At 39.8% G+C, this 20,266-nt stretch overlaps 1 protein-coding gene across 1 annotated transcript in view; it reads left to right on the top strand.

The window, feature by feature from the left end:
• Window positions 1–20,266, top strand: part of LOC124805100 (thymidine phosphorylase-like) — a 176,625-nt gene that overhangs the window by 136,718 nt on the left and 19,641 nt on the right. The window contains exon 8 of the mRNA XM_047265543.1: window positions 7,651–7,844. Coding sequence (XP_047121499.1) covers window positions 7,651–7,844 — 194 coding nt within the window. The remainder of the gene's footprint in view (window positions 1–7,650; window positions 7,845–20,266) is intronic.

The following is a 20,266-nucleotide window of genomic DNA, read 5'->3' as shown; positions in this document are numbered from 1 at the left end:
TTACAGCCTTCGTGGAAAAATATCAAATCCTATCCACAGCACAATTCGGGTTTAGGAAGAACCACTCAACCAACAGTGCCATCTATGAATTCCTAAGTGAAATTTAGCAGAAAGTGGACAGTGGTGATTGTATCACTGGTGTACGCCTTGACTTGTCAAAAGCATTTGATATTACTAGATCATGAAGCACTCGCACAAAATTAAATCCAGTAGGCATTAGAGGCACACGTAATGACTAGGTCAAGTCATACCTTTGCAAATTGAAACAAACAGTGGAATACAAGACACTGACTGCAACAAAATCACAAACCAATACTCAGATTACCAAGACACGAAATATGGTGTTCCGCAAGGATCAGTACTGGGACCAGTGCTGTTCCTCCAATATGTAAAAGACCTGCAAACAAACATGCAGTGTTAAAATACTTACCAGTTTGCTGACAACACAAGCTTTCTCATTGCTGTAAAATCAGGAAACCTACTACAAGAAAACATAACAAAGGTAATTGATAGCATAGCAGAATGGTTCACATACAACAAGTTAATCATAAATAAAGGAAAAACTGTAGCAATCAACTTCCATAATGTCAAACAAAACTGTAAATACCCAATTGACAAAGAATGCTGTAAATAGAGTTGACCTGACAAAGTTTCTCAGGCTGTTGTTGCAGGATAATGTCAGGTGGGGAACTTGTATTAACATTACCAGAAAAAAGTTGAACACATCCTGCTATGTGATGAGGATTGTTGAAAGCTGCTGTAGTAAAAACTGCCTAAAATGTATGTGCTATGCAAGTGCCTAACCAATGTTGAAGTATGGAGTCATATTCTGGGGAGCTTCTTGTAGCACATCAAGCTATTTACAATGCAAAAAAAAAAAAAAAAAAAGAATCGTAAGAATCATAGAAGGTGCCAAACACAGAAAATCTCACAAGTCACTCTTCAGGAAACTGTAAATCCTCCCACTTCTCTGCCTTCATATATATGAAAGCATAGTATTCCTACAGCAGTATGTGACTGAAAATCCTGCACTCTTCCTCAAAAATGAAAGATGTATACACTCACAACACAAGGCAAAAAATGGATCTCAATGTACATCATTCTATAACTAACCTCTGCCAAAATGGAGTATTTTGATACAGGCTGGGAGCCTGCAATCAGGAAAATCAGAGAAGAACGTTCCGTTCCACCAAGGGTCACGGATGAACCAGACAGAGATGGTCACCGGGACTCCACGCGTCCCCCCCCCCCCCCCCCCCCCCCCCCCACACACACACACACACACACCACCACCAGCCGATACAGGCGCATTGGACGATTCTGCGGGCATGTGAATGGCCGGCTGCGGGAAGCAGAGAGCAGTCCAGCAGAGATATAAGCCCGTGAACGACAACGTCCCGACACTTCGCCTGAAGATGATGCAGACACATTCCATCGAAACGTTGCTATGAGAAGACGATGCTACTCGACTGACAACCCGTGAAGACTTCATATATGAAATTTGCAGAGAAAACCTGCGCTCGCATAAAATGTCCGACATCTTATGTACATTATGTGTATCAACAAAGTCTCATGGACAAATAAATAAAATAAACTGGAGAAGTTCCGCAACTCAAGATCTACATTCAGTTCCTGCAGATAATATGAAATCCACACAGACTCTAGGAGATCATTGTATGTGATAGCAGTACTACCACTGCATGCACAACATGGTGGTTACGACAATTTTCAGTATACTCTGTGCATTTTGTGTGATACATGTCAAATATAGGGTTATGTGGTCTTCAAAGCTATTATGAAGAGGATAGATTGCAACTCACCATATAGGTAAGATGCTGAGTAACAGACAGGGACAACAAAAAGACTGCAATACACTTTAGCTTTCAGCCAAAAGGCCTTCTTTGAAAGTATAAAACTCATACATATTCACACAAGCACAACTCACACACACATTACCACTGTCTTTGGCTGCTGTGGACTGAAAGTACAGTTAATGGGAAAAGGATTGTACTGGTGTGGATGGTAAGGGGGAGGCTGGTGTTGGAAGGGACATCAGTGCAGGGGTGAGGGAAGGTGTAGTTCTGCTTGTGGGAGCATGCCAGGGCATGGTGGGGACAAGGTAGGGCTGCTAGGTACAGTTGGGTGGTTTACAGTGGGAGGAGGGGGGAAGGGAGGAGTGGTAAAGGAGAGAAGTAGAAGAGGGGAAAAAGACTGGTTGGTGTGTTGGAGGAATAGAATACTATGGGAGTGCTGGAAGTGGAATCAAGGAAGGGGCTGTGTGGGTGAAGGTCAGGGACTTGTGAAGGTTGAGACTAATTGTGTTACAGGAATGTAGGATGTATTGCAGAGAGAACACATACAGAATTCTCAAACATTTCTGTACACTTAAAATGGCATTAATTTTGGCGTACAGTGAAAATTCAGTTCTGAAATTTTTTGGGTCTGTTTATAATTTCTTGCATCTAATCAAAATTTATTAATTGCGATTGTTTTACAGGAATTTATTGGCTTCCTTTACTGTGTCCTCAGTTTTCAAAGTGAAGCTTGTGCATGTGTTATCAGTTTGTGTTCAGTGGCTTGCATTAACATGTCACTGTGGCATTGCTTGACAGGAATTAAACCTACAGAATTTTTATAATTTGAGAAATAGCAGCAGAAAAACTCAAGTGGCCTTACAATTTTCCCTTAGCAAAATATCCTACTATAGGCCTACAACCCAGACATGCAGCATCCATTTCATTTGCATAACCTTTTGGATGCTGCAGATGCATTAACATACAATGTTCTACCTTTCCTCGGGTGCCATGCCTTTCCCACTGTGCTGCAGATGTTTTACTCATGCTGCCCAGTCAGTTCCCAAGTGCTTCTGACATGTTCACACATGTTTCCACTCAAGTGCATGTGTGCCGTCACTGTGTTAATGTACAATCATATTTCTCTCTTAACCTCCCAGTAGCTGATCAAAATTTATGATGTTTAGTTAGAAGATATGTGTACATCAATGTTTGCTGTATTTGTCTTTACTTAAAGTTTCTACCTTTCCTTCACGTTTAGCATCAAAGTATTTTCTCCTGCTCCATACAGGTGGAGTGCTAGAGCACATTTCAATTTTTGTAACAAAATCTTTGTACTTGCACAGAGGAAAAAATCTTAGCTAAGGAGTGACAGTGAGATTGAATTTTTTGGTGCAACACTTATGGTAACTGTTCAGACAACTTATGGTTATGCACCCAGGTGACATCTTTGATATCCACCATTGTTTTGATGAGCTTACACCCTGTCATTTTCAAGGCACATGAAAAGTGAGACAGTGCTGTGCAAGAAAATTTTAAAACCTCAGTATGTGGGGCAAATCTAAAAAAGACAAAACATACACTGTAAACACTGGTGTCATGATTCAACCAAAGATGACCATCTTCAGAAATTATTGGTAGTAAAAATTAATTACCAATATTACAAATATTAATTAATTTTATGAATATTAGTTACCAATGGGTGATCAAATATAATTATTTCTGTCATGCTGTTGTTTGGCAAGGGAGAGAGAGCAGGATTCCAAGCACAATTTAAGCAAAAATCTCCATCACTATTTATGAGGTCAGTTGCTAATTTAATCTCAAATGCTCCCTTAATAACACTATCACCACAGACAGAAGTGTACACCGAATCTCTATGTTATTGAATTCCACAGTATGACTGGTGACAAGGTGATATTCTGCAACAGCAGATATGCTTGACTATTGTAAGCAGTTGACACTTACGCTCAGTATACTCCTTGTAGCCTGACCAATTGATGACAAGCTGCAACTGCTAGGCGACAATAGGCACCCACCTTATGCAAACCAAGATCATTCTTTGCAGACTCTAAAAGGGCCCTAATCTTAAATAGTGATCAAAGAATGCATCACACCACGTTTCCTCAGAATGTGACAAATTCTGTTGGAAATGCATAAAGCAAAAAGGCTGTAGACTTAGGTGTCACCTAATTATTTTCATCACTTACCCTATTCATGTTTGGTCAGTAGCACAATACATGTGCGATCTCCTTTTTCTGTAACCATTCAAGTGGAAGAGGACTTTCAGGCGAACTAACTCAGCTGATGAAATTTCAGCATGTGAGATGACATGAACTATGTACACCAAAATATTAAGCACCCCTTCATGCTGGGGTGACAAAATAAGTGGTATGTACCAGCATAGCATCAATCTTCCTCCTGATCAACATATCACATTTGACAATGTTCCTGTGTGTGTTTGTGTTCCTGGATCTTGCCTTATGAGGGTACATCCAGCACTGTCAAACATGATCATTTTGGTGGTGCAGGAGTTATGTGGCATGGGAAGACATAATGCTGCATGGGTGTACTGACCTCCATATCTTTGAACACCACTCACTCACCAGTCAAATTATTGTGGCACCGTACTCCTTCTCTATGTATGCATTTTTATGAGTGTATTCGGCACTGACTTCCTTTTTTGTGGATGACAGTGCATGACTTCATCAAACAGCACACATGATAGAGCTCATGGAATGAGAAGATGGTCAGTAAATGAAGTGGCCTGCTCATTTCCCTTACTTAAATCCTGTCATGTGGGTTGTGCTGGGGGAGGGGGGATGAGGGTGGGGGGTAGGGGGTGGGGGGTGGAGTGCAGAACATTCACATACACCTAACACCACCCAGCAGTTGTTAACTGTACCAACCTTGTGGCCAGCATGGGAGCATGATGCAGATCATGCTTTGCTGTGATTATACACACTATTAAGAACCATGTCCCAATATGTTTAATGTCCTGGGACCCATCACAAGTTGCAGGTACTTAAGTGTAAGTATCATGTCTGGATAAAAGTATCATTCGTGTTTGTCTTATTTTATATTTCCTTCAGTTGCCTTCTGTACTATGCTGTAGCAGTTATTTCTATGGATGGTCCAAGTTTCATCAAGCTATGTAACTTGGCACTGACACATCATGTGAAAGTTACTTTCATCCATAAGTACTGCACACTGAGCCTGATCCTAGTCACCTTGTCAAAATTTTAGAATCTGTAGTTGTGCTTGCACTAAATAACAAGTTGTACACTGTCGTGAAAGTGTTTAAAAAGCAAAAGAACTGTAATTCTTCATGGGCTGCAGCATTAAGTAAATTCAGTTATGTAGTCATATCCACTTTTTCATTTGAAAGTGTTGTCTTTGCCCACAGTGTAAGCTGGCAAGTCTTATTGTACTACTAAAAAATTGTGTGTTACTGTGGTTGCACTATTTTTTGAACTGGTCTCAAATTTATTTTCCTCTTGTTTAAATAAGACACAATGTGATGGAAAATAAAGAGAGGGCCTTCTGGCTCCATTATTACCAGGATGAATATATAAGAAACCAAGAACCCAACAATATTTATGAGATGTGCTATTGAAATCTTTCAACTACTTTTAGGCATTTCTTGAAATTTCTCGTTACCTTCAGATATCTGTTTTACAAGGGGACAAAAAATGGCTCTCTCTTCCAAGGGATGGTTACACAGAGGACACAAAATAGACAAAAGGCTGTAAAATCACAAAGAAGATTGATAAAATTCATTCTTTCATCCATTCACACATTTTGTTCTATATATCTCACCTTTGGGGATGTAGGAAGACTCAAGTTATACATTTTGAAAAGGACTGATAGCTGCTCACCATAAAGAAGACATGTTGAACTGCAGTCAGGCACAACAAAAAGACTGTTACACACTTAGCTTTCAGCAAAAGCCTTCTTCAGAAAAGAAAGGCAAACGCACAGACATTCACACAAGCAGGCCCACCTCATGCACACATAACTACTATCTCCAGCCACATGGCCCAGACAGCAGCTGCTGTGTTGAACGGAAGCAACAATCTGGAGTGGAGGAGGGAAGGGGCAGGAAAGGCAGGGTATGGCTGGTGGAGAGAAGAGCTCTACCAGGTGAGCATGCATGAGCTAGCAGGGAGCAGCACAAGGCTGCCAAGTGCAGCTTCAGGAGGTTGTGGGGGAGGGGAGGGGGGATTGGGGAGCATGAAATGGGGTAAGCAGAGAGGGTAGAAGACTGGTGGGTACATTGGCAGAGAGTAGCGAACAATGTGCATGAGAGGATGTGAAATGGGAAGCAGTGGGTAGTACAGAGGTGTTGAAACTGTTGGGTGAAGGGTTTGGGGATAGTAGGTTTTTGGAGGTTGAGGCTGTGATAATTTTGGGAGCAGAGAAATTGCTGTAAGGATAACAGCCATCTGCGCAATTCATAAAAGCTGGTGGTGGAGGGGAGGTTTCAGATGGCCCAGGCTGTGTAGCAGTCATTGAAATGAAGTCTGTTATATTCAGCTGGATGTTGTGCCACAGGTAGTCCACTTTAGTCTTGGCCACAGTTTGACAGTGGCCATTCATCCTGATGGACGGCTGGTTGATAAGACACACAAAGACAAAAAGCTGTGTGATGATTGCAGCTGAGTTTGTATATGACATGGCTGCATTCACAAGTGGCCCAGGCTTCAATGGAATAGGATGAACCTGTGACTGGAATAGGAAGGGTCTGGCACCTGGTCACTGGCAATTCACCTGTTAGTCTTTTCCTCTCTCTGCTCCTCTCCTTTTCCATTCTTTCCCTCCCCCCCCCCCCCCCCTCTCCAAATTCCTCAATTCTCCAGTGCAGCATCTGGCAGCCTTATCCTCCCACCTACTAGTTCCTGCATGCTCCATCAGACAGCATTCTTCTCTTGCCCCACCAGTACGCTGCAGCCATACAACTTTCCTTTCCTACTTCACATTGTGGTTTCTTTCAATACAAGCATTGCTGTCTGGCCTTATTAGCCAGAGATAGTGGTCATGTGTGCGTGTAAGGTGTGCCTACTTCTGTGAATGAGTGCATGTTTTCTTTTTATTTTCTGTTAAAGGGTTTGTCCAAAAGAGCAATGTGCAAACAGTTTTTTCATTGTGTCTGTCTGCAACTCAGTATGTCATTTTTATGGTGAGTAGTAATCTGTCCTTTTCATAACCAGTGGATATTGATCCCAGACTTTTCACTGTTTCAAGATGTGCATTAACAAGCAGAAATAGCTTTTACAGGGTGGTTCTGTCAACTACACTAACAATGAGTTACAGATAATGCTAATTTACTCAGATTGTTCATTGCAGAAATTACTTCTCAATTTTGGTAGATGCGTTATAAGTAAAGATATTCTCTGAGCAAAAACAAAAAATGGTAGTTGACAGAAAATAAAACAGGAATGGACTGCTAGGTCATTTTATACTCAGTGAACATAAATATTTGATTGTGGCAGTAATTGGAAGTATTGAAAAATAATCACTTTCACAGCATTTTATGCATGGAGAAAAGCAAAAAGTAATATGCTTCTAATTTAAAGCTCTAAACAAAAAGTATAAATCTTTGAGTGTTATCATTGTCCAGATGTTGCTTTGTGATTCAGTGGCTGATTCTGTACTATTATTTTCAAATTTGTGTTGTACAGAGCCTATCTAGTAAAAAAAAGAAAAAAGTAAAACTAAATATAGTCTGTAAGATAACATTGTTTAAAAACACAAGCAATTTAACACATCCACTCACTTTTAAGCATCACTTAAAACCACCATGAAACTAAGAATATCATATCTATTCCTTTATATGCTATCTTCTTTGGTATTCCAGGTGGTCTGTTATTAGAATCTTGTGGAAAATCAAAAAGTTTTCAAGAAGGCAAAAACATGATTTTGCAAGTGCTTAAAAATGGAGAAGCCCTCAACCGTTTTGAAAAAATGTTAGTTTGCCAGGGAGTGTCACAATCTGACGCAAAGGAGCTTTGCCATGGAAATACAAAGTCTATTCTGCCAGCAGCAGACAACGTAAGTAAGAAAATAGGGGTTCAGTCTTCAATAATGTAATGATATTATAAGAAACAGGAGGAATGATCACTGGTCAGCTCATTGAAAATTTCAAGGAAATGTGTATATGTCATGCATGTGTCAACTCCAAGGTTAATGTATAGTTTATTCTTAGACAAATGTCTACCAATCTCAGATAGTTGTTTCCTTATAAAATTATAAATGATTTATTAAATAAAACATCAAATAACTGTTAACGTAAAAGGACCCAAAATGTTATATGGTTCCAGAAGAAATTCACGTAAAACAGTTAACAATAGCAACATCCAGGGGTATTAAGAAAAACTATTTAAAAAGTATATAACTCAGTATTAGATCATCCACCACACCATTAGTGGAGCGACTGGCGCACTGAGCAGACGCATTGTGTAGCTTGTGAGCTTTAGTTCTGCCTTGGGGTCTCTCCCTTCCTGCTTGCCTTGTCAAGTTGGAGTTAGAAAGTGAAATTGTCATGTGTATCCTGCAAAATTGTCATGTTTGCTCTTAACAGATGTGCATATTTTGGTTGTAGCGTTACCGTTTGCTAGTTTACTGGTGAGTGCGGAGGCTGCGGCTGGGATTTGCGCAACCAAGGTGCCATTCTTGGTGCTTCCCTTGCCGGGCGCATTTCTTTTCTTGGCGCCATGGGGCATCCTCCCCGCTCCCCTATAGGATATTAGGAAATTAGCAGGCCAGGGCCCATTGTGCTGCACGGTTACCTGCATCTGCAGAGGGATAGTAACTGGCTCAGGTGCAGATACCTGCCACTTAGTTGTGGAGGTGAGAACTAAACACCATCCAGTGTCCCATGGCGACACCACAAACTGACTGATTGCTAGACTGACTGCTAATATGGCTTCAACAAGTCATCGAGGGAATCCTCACAATTAGACCGCTGTGGCTCTCGCCAGAGAACCCGCAGCCAGAGTAGGGCCGCACAAACAGCTAACACACACAAGGCTAGTCTGCAAATGGTGCAAGAGAAGGAGAGCTCTGATAGTTCTGATAGTTCCAACAGTTCGGGTACAGGTAGATTCTACATAGACTTAGACAGGACAGAGTCGGAAAATGATAGGAGAGAGTCGGAAAATGATAGGAGAGAGTCAGAAAAAGAGGGGGAAAGCAAACATCACAAGCAAGTTGTAGTAAATGTACTAACCGTGAACTCATTCTCAGCCCTAGAGAATGAAGACGCGGACGGAGGATGTGAAATGCAGATGGTTAGGCGCAAAAGAAAAGAGCGATTACTGCCAATCATCACCTATATTACAAAGGGAAGCCCGTTACTCCTTAAGGAGCTGCAAGCGACCATAAAGGGGAAATTGACGGCAGTATATTGCCCTAGGACAACGAAAATTCAGGTGGAAAATGTAGAGGATTATAGGAGGGTTAAATCGGAACTTGAACGGAAGGAAATAGAGTTCCACACATATTCTATCAACCCCAAACAGGCTCTGAGAGTAGTACTAAAGCATGTACCCATTGATGCTGAAGAAGAGGACGTAAAAAATGAATTAATAGAGGAAGGATTCATAGTACACTCGGTTCACCAATTCTCAACCCCCCCTCCCATCCCCCAACTGTAGAAGAAAGTCACAGCTGGAAGAAGGAGCTAAATTTCTTGGCGGTTTTAGAAAACAATGAGGATGCTCAGCAGGTGTTCAAACTGCAATACCTGCTGAGATACCAAATAACTGCAGAACAGTATGATAAACCGGAAGGTCCTGGGCAGTGTCATAGGTGTCAAAATTTAATCACTCGAGCAGCAACTGCAACTTGCAGCTGAGATGCGTAAAGTGTGCAGGTCCCCACCTTACCAAGTTGTGCAAGCAACAGAGAGGTGTGTGCCAACTGCAAAGGCCCTCAGCCAGCAAACTATCGCGGTTGTGAAGTATACCAAAGATTGGTGCAAAACCAGAGGCAGCAGAAAACTGCCCTAGCAGCAACAGCCACATCAAATGCTCAGGCTCGTCAACAACCAAACTTTGAAGTGCGAGCAAGAGATTTCCCGAGTATGTGACCACACAGAGCAGCTATGCCCGCTCCCACCATCCAATCTACGTCCGCGGCACACCCTGCGACAGTGCAGGAGACGACCCTCCCCCCAGTCCCATCTACACCTCCCCCACCCACAATACAGGCTTCACCTCCACTGCCAGTTCTGGAACAGGTAACTGAAACAACAGCAAATGATACTGCAGTCCCAGCGCAGGAGTAGCCACAGGCAGGGCCAAGCGCGGACAGTGATCTCGGCAGTTTTCTGTGAGAACTCAGAGAACTGGGGAAGCTGTTTGTGGGGATAAACCTGGGAACAGTAATACAAAAAGTGAAAGAAACCATAGCGGCAGTCCGAGCTGCGAAAGATAGATACACAAAAATGCTAGTAATTGCTGAAGCAGCTATGACACTCTTCTGTAATGAAACGTAAAGGTACTAGAGAGTTCAAAATATTAATATGTAATGCAGACAGCATATCCTCAAAGATCCCACAGTTACAATCATTTCTAGATTGTCATGCCATAGATATAGCCTACATTCAGGAGACACATCTAAAGCTGGCTGATCGATTGAAAGTGCGAAATTATTCCGTGCACAGGGTCAACAGGCAAGACCGCACAGGCGGAGGAGTCGCCGTCCTTGTGAAGCGGAGGATTTGTCACTGGACGATCGAAATGCCAAATCTGGCCGCGGTCGAGGCGGCCGGCATAGAATTAAAAGTCAGTAATGACATAGTTAAAATATTATCGGCATATAAACCCCCGCATATCAACTTCGGCGTGCAGGACCTTCAACACCTGATCGAAATCGGAGAAAGAGTCATAATAGCAGGGGACTTGAACTCAAAAAATGTGGACTGGGGGCGCAACACGACAAATGCTGGAGGTTGGAGATTGAGAAGGTGTATCGAGACCAATCCCCAAGTGGGAATAATTGCTCCCGACAAGCCTACTCACATCCCCTCCAACCCCGACCATGCACCTGACATCCTAGATGTCTTCTTGTGCAGGGGCCTGCCTTGGAGGGCTGCACCAACAGTCCATTATAAGCTGAACTCAAACCACAGCCCGGTTGTCCTGGAATGTGCCAATGTTGAAGACACAATCCGGAGGATGGCAAACACAACGTATCAAACTAACTGGGAACAATATACCGCCCTGGTAGGACAACACCTGGAGGACATTCCACAAATGCAGAATGAGAGGGAGGTGGACACAGCAGTAGAGTATTTCACAAACGTCCTCCAGACCTGTGCTCGAGAGACAAGCACCAGGCTAGCCACCGAGCCTGGTGCCAGGGACCTGCCCCCTGATATCTGGGAGCTGATAGTTGCCAAGTGGCGCATGAGGAGGGATTGGCAACGCTATCGCAATCCTGCCAATCGTCGCTTGCTTAGGCAGCTTGAAGCCCAGATAAAGGAAAGACTGATAGAGCACAGAGGGCTCTGCTGGGAAGAGAAACTTAGGAATACAGAATAAGACACGAACTGAGTATGGAAAATCACAAAAGCGCAGAAGGCTATGCCCAGGGTAGACAGGCCACTCTGAGGTCCAAATCTACATCTATGTCTATAATTGCAAAGCACCATGAGGTGCAAGGCAGAGGGTACATCCAATTGTATCAGTTATTAGGGTTTCTTCCTGTTCCATTCACATATGGAACATTGGAAGAATGAATGTTTGAATGTCTTTGTGCATTCAGTAATTGTTCTAATCTTATCCTCATGATCTCTATGTGACTGATACATAGAGGGTTGTGGTACATCCCTAGGGTAATCATTTAAAGCCAGTTCTTGAAACTTTGTTAATAGACTTTCTTGGGATAGTTTATGTTTGTCTTCAAGAGTCTGCCAGCTCAGTTCCTTCTGTATCTCTGTGACACTCACCCACAGATTAAACAAACCTGAGACTATTCATGCTGCCCTTCTCTGTATATGTTCAATATCCCCTGTTAGTCCTATCTGGTACAGGTCCCACACACTTGAGCAACATTCTAGGATGTCGCATGAGTGATTTGTAAGCAATCTCTTTTATAGACTGTTGACTTCCCTAGTATTCTGAAGTCTTACCATCTGCTCTTTAAGTGTGTAGTATCCATTACTTGTGAAGAACATTTTAGCTGCTGTTTTAAATAGATGTCTTTTAAATCTTTTTCGTTTCATTTGGCAATTTATTAAACAATTTTATCTCCTGATATAAAATGTTGTTTTGAGTTGTTGTTTGTTTTTCCTGGATAAATGTAACTCCAAACTCACGGTTGTTCCATGATTATGCATAGTACTTTTACTGCAGTATTTAGTACTATTTTTCCTGATATGAACCACAGACTGGTAGAGATACTCACTTGGTGTGGTAAGGATGCCCAGTTTTTTAAATAACACTTCACAATGAGTACAACTACTACTTACAGTTATTATTCACATGGCACTTTCCTGCAGCTTAAAAACTGTCTACATATTTTGTGCCTTTGATCCCCAGAGAAGAATCCCATGGCTAAGAACTGAGTGTATTTAGGCATATTGTGTTCCCACAAGACACTTGCTGGTGCAAGCTGATGCTAACACACTAAGAATATAACACACTGATGCCATTCTTTTGCCACTATTTTTGTATATTCATTCACACTATCTGACAATCAGTGTTCATCCCAAAAATCTCTGTGTTTGCTACACAGTCTATATTTTAGGATCTATTCCTATCCATGACAGAGTTGCTTCTTTCCTTTATGCTAAAGTACATAGTATTCATTTTCTTTATGTTAAACTTGAATTTTTTATGTACTTCCCAATTGTCAACATCCTTGAGGATTTCATTTGCTTTCTCTAATAGCAGTTCTGATGTTTTATTAGTGACTATGACAGTGCCATCATTGACAAAGCGAACGTTTTGTCCATGTCTTGCACTGTCTGAAAAGTCATTCATAAATATTAAGAATAGAATTTACCCAGTATACTACCCTGAGGAACACCTATGTTTATATGTTTCATGTCTAACCATACATTTGAGCTGTCTCTACCTTTTGCTCCCTGTTTTTCAAGCAAGACTTATTCCTCTTACACCCAGCACTTCTAGCTTGCTTAGTAGTATTTTATGGTCAGCAGTGCCAGAAGTCTTGGACAAGTTGACGAAAATGCTTGTAACACAGTCACACCTATCAAGAGTTTCGAATACCACTTTAGTGAACTCTGCAGTGGCCAATATTGAACTTGTCCCACTTGAGAAACCAAACTGTGCTTTGTTCAAGAGGATGTATTTACTCATGGAACTTATCAGCCTCTCTTTCATCACTGCTTCAATTAGTTTTGAGAATGAAGATTGCATTGATACTGGCCTGTTGTTTTCAATGCTTTCCACATTACCTTTCCCTAGTGATGCTTTAGGTACTCTGGGAAACAACTGAATTAAAAGATTCATTTGTTATGTTTGTTAGTGGGGCTTTTGTTCTATCTATGCACGCTCTCAGAACAGAGACTGATCTGAACTTCATCTAGGACTGCTGACTTCATATTTCTTAATTGTAGCACTGCCTTCCTAACTTCAAGCTCTGTTGTGGGAAACATCATTATTGTGCTTCATGTGTTTTTGGAATATTTTGCAACAACTTCTCTGCAATACCAGAGAAATAATCATTTATGAAATTTGCTTTTTGTTATTTTACCCCTCTCTTTGATTTGTTGCTTACTGTTCTGGTATAAGTTAAAACTGTGATAGTACACAAGGAACTGTGGATTAGTGCAATGCTTTAGCAAAAGAACTGAGAAACTTAAGTATTTCTGAGGACTTTCCAACACTCACAGTTATCCATCTATTTTCCTTGTCTGCTGTGGTAGCAATGGCTGCTTCTGAAAATATCACCTCAAAAATTAATTTATACAATGTAGAAAACTTAGAGAACTTAGCATCTACATTACTTTCCATATACACTTCATCCCGGGTTTGATTTGTCAATACCTAGCTAATGCTGTATTGTATGTGGATGATACAAGTCTTTTAAAGCTCAAAATGAGACTGTCTTTCAACAAAAAGTAGAAATAACAAAAGAAGAAGTAGGAAAATGGTTTAGAGATAACTGTTTATTTGTAAATGAGAAAAAAACAGTATGGATGAATTTCAGCCACATATTGAATAAAGTAAAGCCCAATATAGTTTTGAAACTTGGTGAACAGAAGATTTTACAAACTTAAAACACAAAATTTTTAGGTATCTGGTTAGATGAGCATCTAAAGTGGGATAAACATATTGAAATGCTCAATAAAAAGCTAAGTAAATGCTGTTATATACTCAGAATGCTGAAAAACTGCTGCAGTGAAAAAACAGTAATATGTGCTTATTATGCTCTTATGCATAATCTATTGCGGTATGGTGTCTTATTTTGGGGTAATTCAAGTCTGGCAAACTGGTCAATTATTATTAAAAAATGAGCATTAAGAATAATGAAAGGGGCTGCACAAAGAGAGCCCTGCAGGGAAATTTTCAAATAATTTCAAATAATGTCGCTTCCATCTTTATATATTTACGAAAGTATCTGCTTTTCCAAATCTCACCCTCCATTTGCTTCTTAAAATAGTGAGTGCCATGACTACCCAACAAGACACAGGAATGATTTCCACAGAGAAACACACAAAACAGCCCAATATCACAAAAGTGCACTATATCACCCCAAAATCCTTTTTAGTGCTCTTCCCTTAAGCATCAAAAAGATAGAAAAGTTTTACATTTTTAAAAATGAACTTAAAAAATGTTATTAAGAGAATGTTTTTACAGTGTTACAGAGTACATGGATTTTCAGAACATAGTGACATAGTGGTCAATGATAATGATAATTCATATTTGAACAAACGTACAAAAATAGTCTGCCTGTACACACTATAATTAATTAATTATTGTTTGTTCTGTTATTCATAGTGGTCAGTGATAATGATAATTCATATTTGAACAAACGATGAAAATAGCTTTCCTGTACACACTATAATTAATTAATTGTTGTTTGTTCTGTTATTATCTACTATAGTGGTCAATGACAATGATAACTCATATATCTGAAAAACAAATATATGAAAATAGTATGCACTATAAATAATTAATTATTGTTTGTTTTGTTATTCTCTACTATACACTGCACGAGATATATATTTATATATGTTTTACCACTGTAAGCCTATGTTATTAATTTGCTGTATAATTACAAACTCATATAATGTAACATGACAACTCCTATATCATTGTATATGATAAAATGGATGCTCAATAAATAACAGATAACAAATAACCTAGAAAAAGTATCAACAAAAGAAAAAGGATAGATTGCTACTGCCCATGAAGATGGCATACTGAGTTGCGGACAGTAACAGTGAAAAGACTGTAACACATTTAGCTTTTGGCCAAAGCCCTATTCAGAAAAGAAAACACACGCACTTTCATACAAGCAGGCTCACCTCACACACACTCACTATCTCCGGCAGATCTGATCTGAGAAAATCCTTCTGTAGGCCTGCAGTTTTGCAGGCTTCACCAAGCCTGTGTTTAGCTTTATTATCTGAGAGTAATGATCCAACACACCAAGATCTCTTAGTAATACTTTACAATTTTCTCTGTCCAGGTCCACATGTACATGGTTTATAACTGAACCTAAACTTTTTGAGATCTTCGTAGCAGAATTTACCATTTGCGCCATGCCAAAAGTGCTCAAAATATTTGGGAAGATATTACTGATTTCACCCTCAACACATATTACTATGTTAGATTTGGGGGTTGAGACTCTTCCCAGGACTTCGGTTAATTTATTGAAGCAAGTGTCCACATTACAATTAGGTTAGTGGGAAAAACACAGAATGAGTAACTTTTTAAAGGCATCTAGCTTTGTTACTTCAATTGCTGCCAATTGAAAATGTTTATCACACTAATTGTGGTCAGATCTACTCTAGCTTTAAAATGTAGACCACCCCTGTTAAAGAGACACTATCTCCCACCCTTTAAGGTAAACCTACAGTAACAACTTGCACATTCATGTGATGATAGCACAATATGCTACAGTGCATCTATAACAGTGCTCTGTAATGCATACTGCCATGCTGCTCAAAGACAACAGTTCAGCTTAATGGACTGCGCATTTTGATGAATGATAATTCTGAACAAATTTCCATGGTACTTGTGCATTCGAGTGTGGTACAGTCCATTTCCCACACGCGTGGTGCAGAAGTCTCTTAGCTGGTTGAGATACTCTTAAGAGAGAATAGCCTGTTGCCATGGCTTATCCTCAAAAATACCTAGTTCTCCTACCCATGACAACAGGTTTATGACCATATGTGCTCCACCACTCACCCATATACTATCGCTAATCATCTCCACCAACCTCCCTTTCCCAAATGTGTTGAGGTGAAGGCCATGCCCAGCATAGGTCCATCTCCTAACAGACCCCAATGGCACCAGCATAGTGTGCACCCAGCCAGCAATCATCAGCCCAATTTCCAGCCTCCATCTCGACCAGAACAGCTATTCCATGATCATATTGATGTCACCACTTAGGAAAGGTATCTAACTCTAGTCATCACAAATGTTGTAGGCCCTGCCCCTATCCACACCATATCATGTCCCACCCAGTATCTGATCATCTTTAGTTAAATGCTTACATAAAGGCCCAAATCCTCAATCTTCAATCTTTGACTTCAGTATGTAAAAAACAATTAGACCTATAGATTGACTATTGAAAATTCAAGGTAGCGGCAAACACATGATATAACACACACTAAATGTACTGCAAAAGGTAATCAGAAAACCAACAACAGACAGCAAAGGACAAAAATACAGTTGAAAGTTATGTTTTGATGAGCATTATACTCACCATTTGTCATTCAGCTAAATTAGAATATTATAGTGTAATAGGAAATTATGCAGAATATATGAAGATAGTATCTGTTCATTCGGACATGTTCAAAAGAACAGATACCATCTTCATATAGTTAAGGCTAACTGGCCATTGACCTTCTTCTTCTGTACGGATGCACACTTATTGCCCGAACTCTTATGGGACTCAGTAAGATTGTCTGGCACGAGTAATGAGTGTAATGGGCAGGGGCACTACAAATCTAGGGTGTGGACATTAAGTGGGGAATGTGGGTCTCACAGGAAGCATGCAAAGGATAAGTCCCTGCAGTCACACTATCCTCTGTGCCCTCGGTGGCTTGGATGAATAGAGCGTCTCTCATGTAAGCAGGAGATCCAAAATTCGAGTCCTGGTCAAGGCACATATTTTCATCTGTCCCCATTGACGTATATCAACACCTGTCGACAGCGTAGGGTCTGGATTTAATTATCATTTGATGCAGAATGGTTCAAATGCTATATGTCTGACAGGAAACAAAGGATATCAATAGGAAAGAGGCATGTTTTGAGCTATCAGTCATCATATAACTACTTTTTCTGGTTTGCACCAATGACATTCCGCCTCAACATAACCAGATGCCAAATCTGTTTTCTTTGCAGGTTATACAGACATTCCAGTAAACAGCAAATCAAGTATAATCCTAGAAAGATTGATTAATGCAATTTTCATGGACATTAATAATTTGTTTCTAGCCAGTTCTTTGTCACTAAACTTTGCAAAAAAACATACAATATGCAGTTTGGAACTTGTAAGAGATTTGCTACCAGTATATGCCTAAAATACAATGACAATCAGATAGAAGAAGTCCAAATGTTAAATCTTTTTGATTACAGCCTGATTTAAATTCAACTGGGAGAAGCATATTATAGGACTGCTGAAGTGCCTTGCAGTGCGATGTTTGTCAGATACGATTAGTATAAGCATAAAGAAGCTAGTGTACTATTCTTCATTCCATAGCATAATAAGCGATTATTGTTTGGCGTAACTCATCAAACCAAGCTTAAGTTTTTTGAGTCCAAAAATATGTAATGAGAATTTCTTGTGGTGTGAACTTGAGAACATCCTGCAGAGGCTTATTTAAGAAATTAGTGATACTAACTATTGCTTTCAAATATGTTAATCCCTTAGCTAAATTTGTTATTGAAAATATATTTCTTTTTAAAACTGATAGCTCAGTTCATGGATTCAATGTGAGAAAGAAGAATAACCTTCCCAAAGCTTTAAAGTTACTTACTTGGTCCAAACAGACATAGGCTATGTTATTCAGGAACATACAACTTCTATAACTTGTTAACAGCCGTTAAAAGTTTAACTACCATTAATGTTCAGTATAAAAGTACCCTAAAGGATTTATTGTTCACCAATTTCCTCTACTCCATTGATGAATTTCGTAATAGAATGAAGTAATGTGTTTATGATACTAATAATATGAAATAGTGTGAGTATTACATGCAACCTGACTTCTGTACAAATTAAGTTCAGTAAAATGATCATTGCAATTAAGTGTTACAAAATCGTTTTTCTATTTGATGTTGCATGGTTACAATAGCCTAACAATTACCACATGCATCTCATCGTATTGAGCATTTCTGTGTTTCATGACAAATTTATCATTACATTTTAAATAAAAATGTATTTTTTACTTATTCCACATCCATGATGGCGATTTCACATTATATCTGTGGAAGTTGCATTAGAACATTTGTTCTTCTTTGTAAAGATTTATTGTCTATTCTTGTTTTCTGACATTTTCTACATCTTGGAGGATCTCCTCACTATGGATGTGTTTGACCAAAATGTACATCTAGTCTAAGCTAAATCTAATCCAACTGTCTTACGTTTCATTTTGTAAGATGTGACATGCCCGTCACCTTGACTTTATTGTTACTAGTTATTTCCTCAGTTTATCACTTACTTATTTGTTAGCAATGTGCCTGAATCTAGCATAGATTCAATATTTTCAGAAATAATGAAACATAATATCCCATGTTTTATAAGCCATGTTGTTACAATGAGTGACAGCTTTGTTATGCCTGCTCTTATTTACTTTATTGGCAATTCTGTTTTCACCAGAAAAGTACCAATGACAACTAAATCACAGCACCACACAAACATGAAACTGTTACTAAGTGGGAAACGGGGTACTGGCAGTGTGGCATAGTGACATAGCATGGAGATACGATTTCCACATTGTTTATTAGTAAATACATACACATAACACTTGTAAGCATTATGAGCATACAGAGCACACCAACTCCCACTGCCTTACAGGGCAGTGACCCTCATTTATGGAGTTAGAGATGTTATGCCAGTACAATTGCTTGGAGGCAACAGGCAACAACAAAGTTCATTTTGCCATGATATCTTCCCAGTGACATCACAGTAGGCTCTGTAGACTGACCAAATTTCCATGAGAAGTCACAATACACCCCACACCCCTACCCCCACCCACCCTCGAGCAGGTGCGCCTGTGTATAAAGTGCGCCACCCAAAAATAAAATGATTTTGTGCATTTCCATTTTTGTTTCACAACTGCAAACGTATACCTATTGCTTCAGTTAACACAGTGATAGCTGGTCGCTGTGGCTGAGCGGTTCTAGGCATTTCAGTCCAGAACCGCGCTGCTGCTATGGCCTCAGGTTCAAATCCTGCCTCAGGTATGGATGTGTGTGATGACCTTAGGTTATTTAGGTTTACATAGTTCTAAGTCTAGGACACTAATGACCACAGATGTTAAGTCCTGTAGTGCTTAGAGCCATTTGATTTGAACACAGTGATAAATTGTGTTGTCGTACTTCCAAGTAAGCAGCAGTGATGTAAAATACAAAGCAAGTTAGGCAAGAAAAAATTTACGATCAGTTAGAAAAAGTGACCCCAGTTACGAACTAGCAACATAAGCCCACATTGAGGCAGTTGTCTACGAGATAATTAGTGATCACATAAACAGATCACCAAGATCTGATGCAGCTGCAGTGCTTAATGCTTTGAATGCATCATTACTATCTCTTTAACACCTATCCTTGGGAACAGAGAGTTATAGTGAAAATTTATTTTATTATTGTTTAATAAAATGGTAGTTTAGCACATATCATGTAAGTTTATTTTCTTCTTGTTTAAATAAACTAAGATTAAACTGTGATTTTAATCATACTCGACTTATCTTAATAACATAAGGAAACGTACAAAGTGCGCTGCACACCTGCTCATGTTATGAAAAACAGCACACCTGCTCAAGGGTTAATAGTCATTTGAAGGTGCCATTCCTTTTGGTCTTAATGTTAATCTGTCTGGAATCCTGTGGCATAAGATTAGAAAGCCTCAGCCCACTTTGTTACAGAACCTTTGCAGTCTCTAGTTCAAGCCTTCTACCCAATTTTATTTCAGGAGGTAATGATCAGTTTAAAGACAATGCAGCAGATTATAAGTGATGAGAGGCATCCAACATCCTTACAGGATGTTGCCTAAAACATGACTGTTGAATATGCAGTACAGCATGCCTGAGATGGACGTTGGTATATGGCAAC

This window comes from Schistocerca piceifrons, chromosome 7 (genome assembly GCF_021461385.2).
Source record: "Schistocerca piceifrons isolate TAMUIC-IGC-003096 chromosome 7, iqSchPice1.1, whole genome shotgun sequence".
In the NCBI taxonomy this organism is placed as follows: domain Eukaryota; kingdom Metazoa; phylum Arthropoda; class Insecta; order Orthoptera; family Acrididae; genus Schistocerca; species Schistocerca piceifrons.
This window is presented reverse-complemented; position numbering and strand designations above follow the sequence as displayed.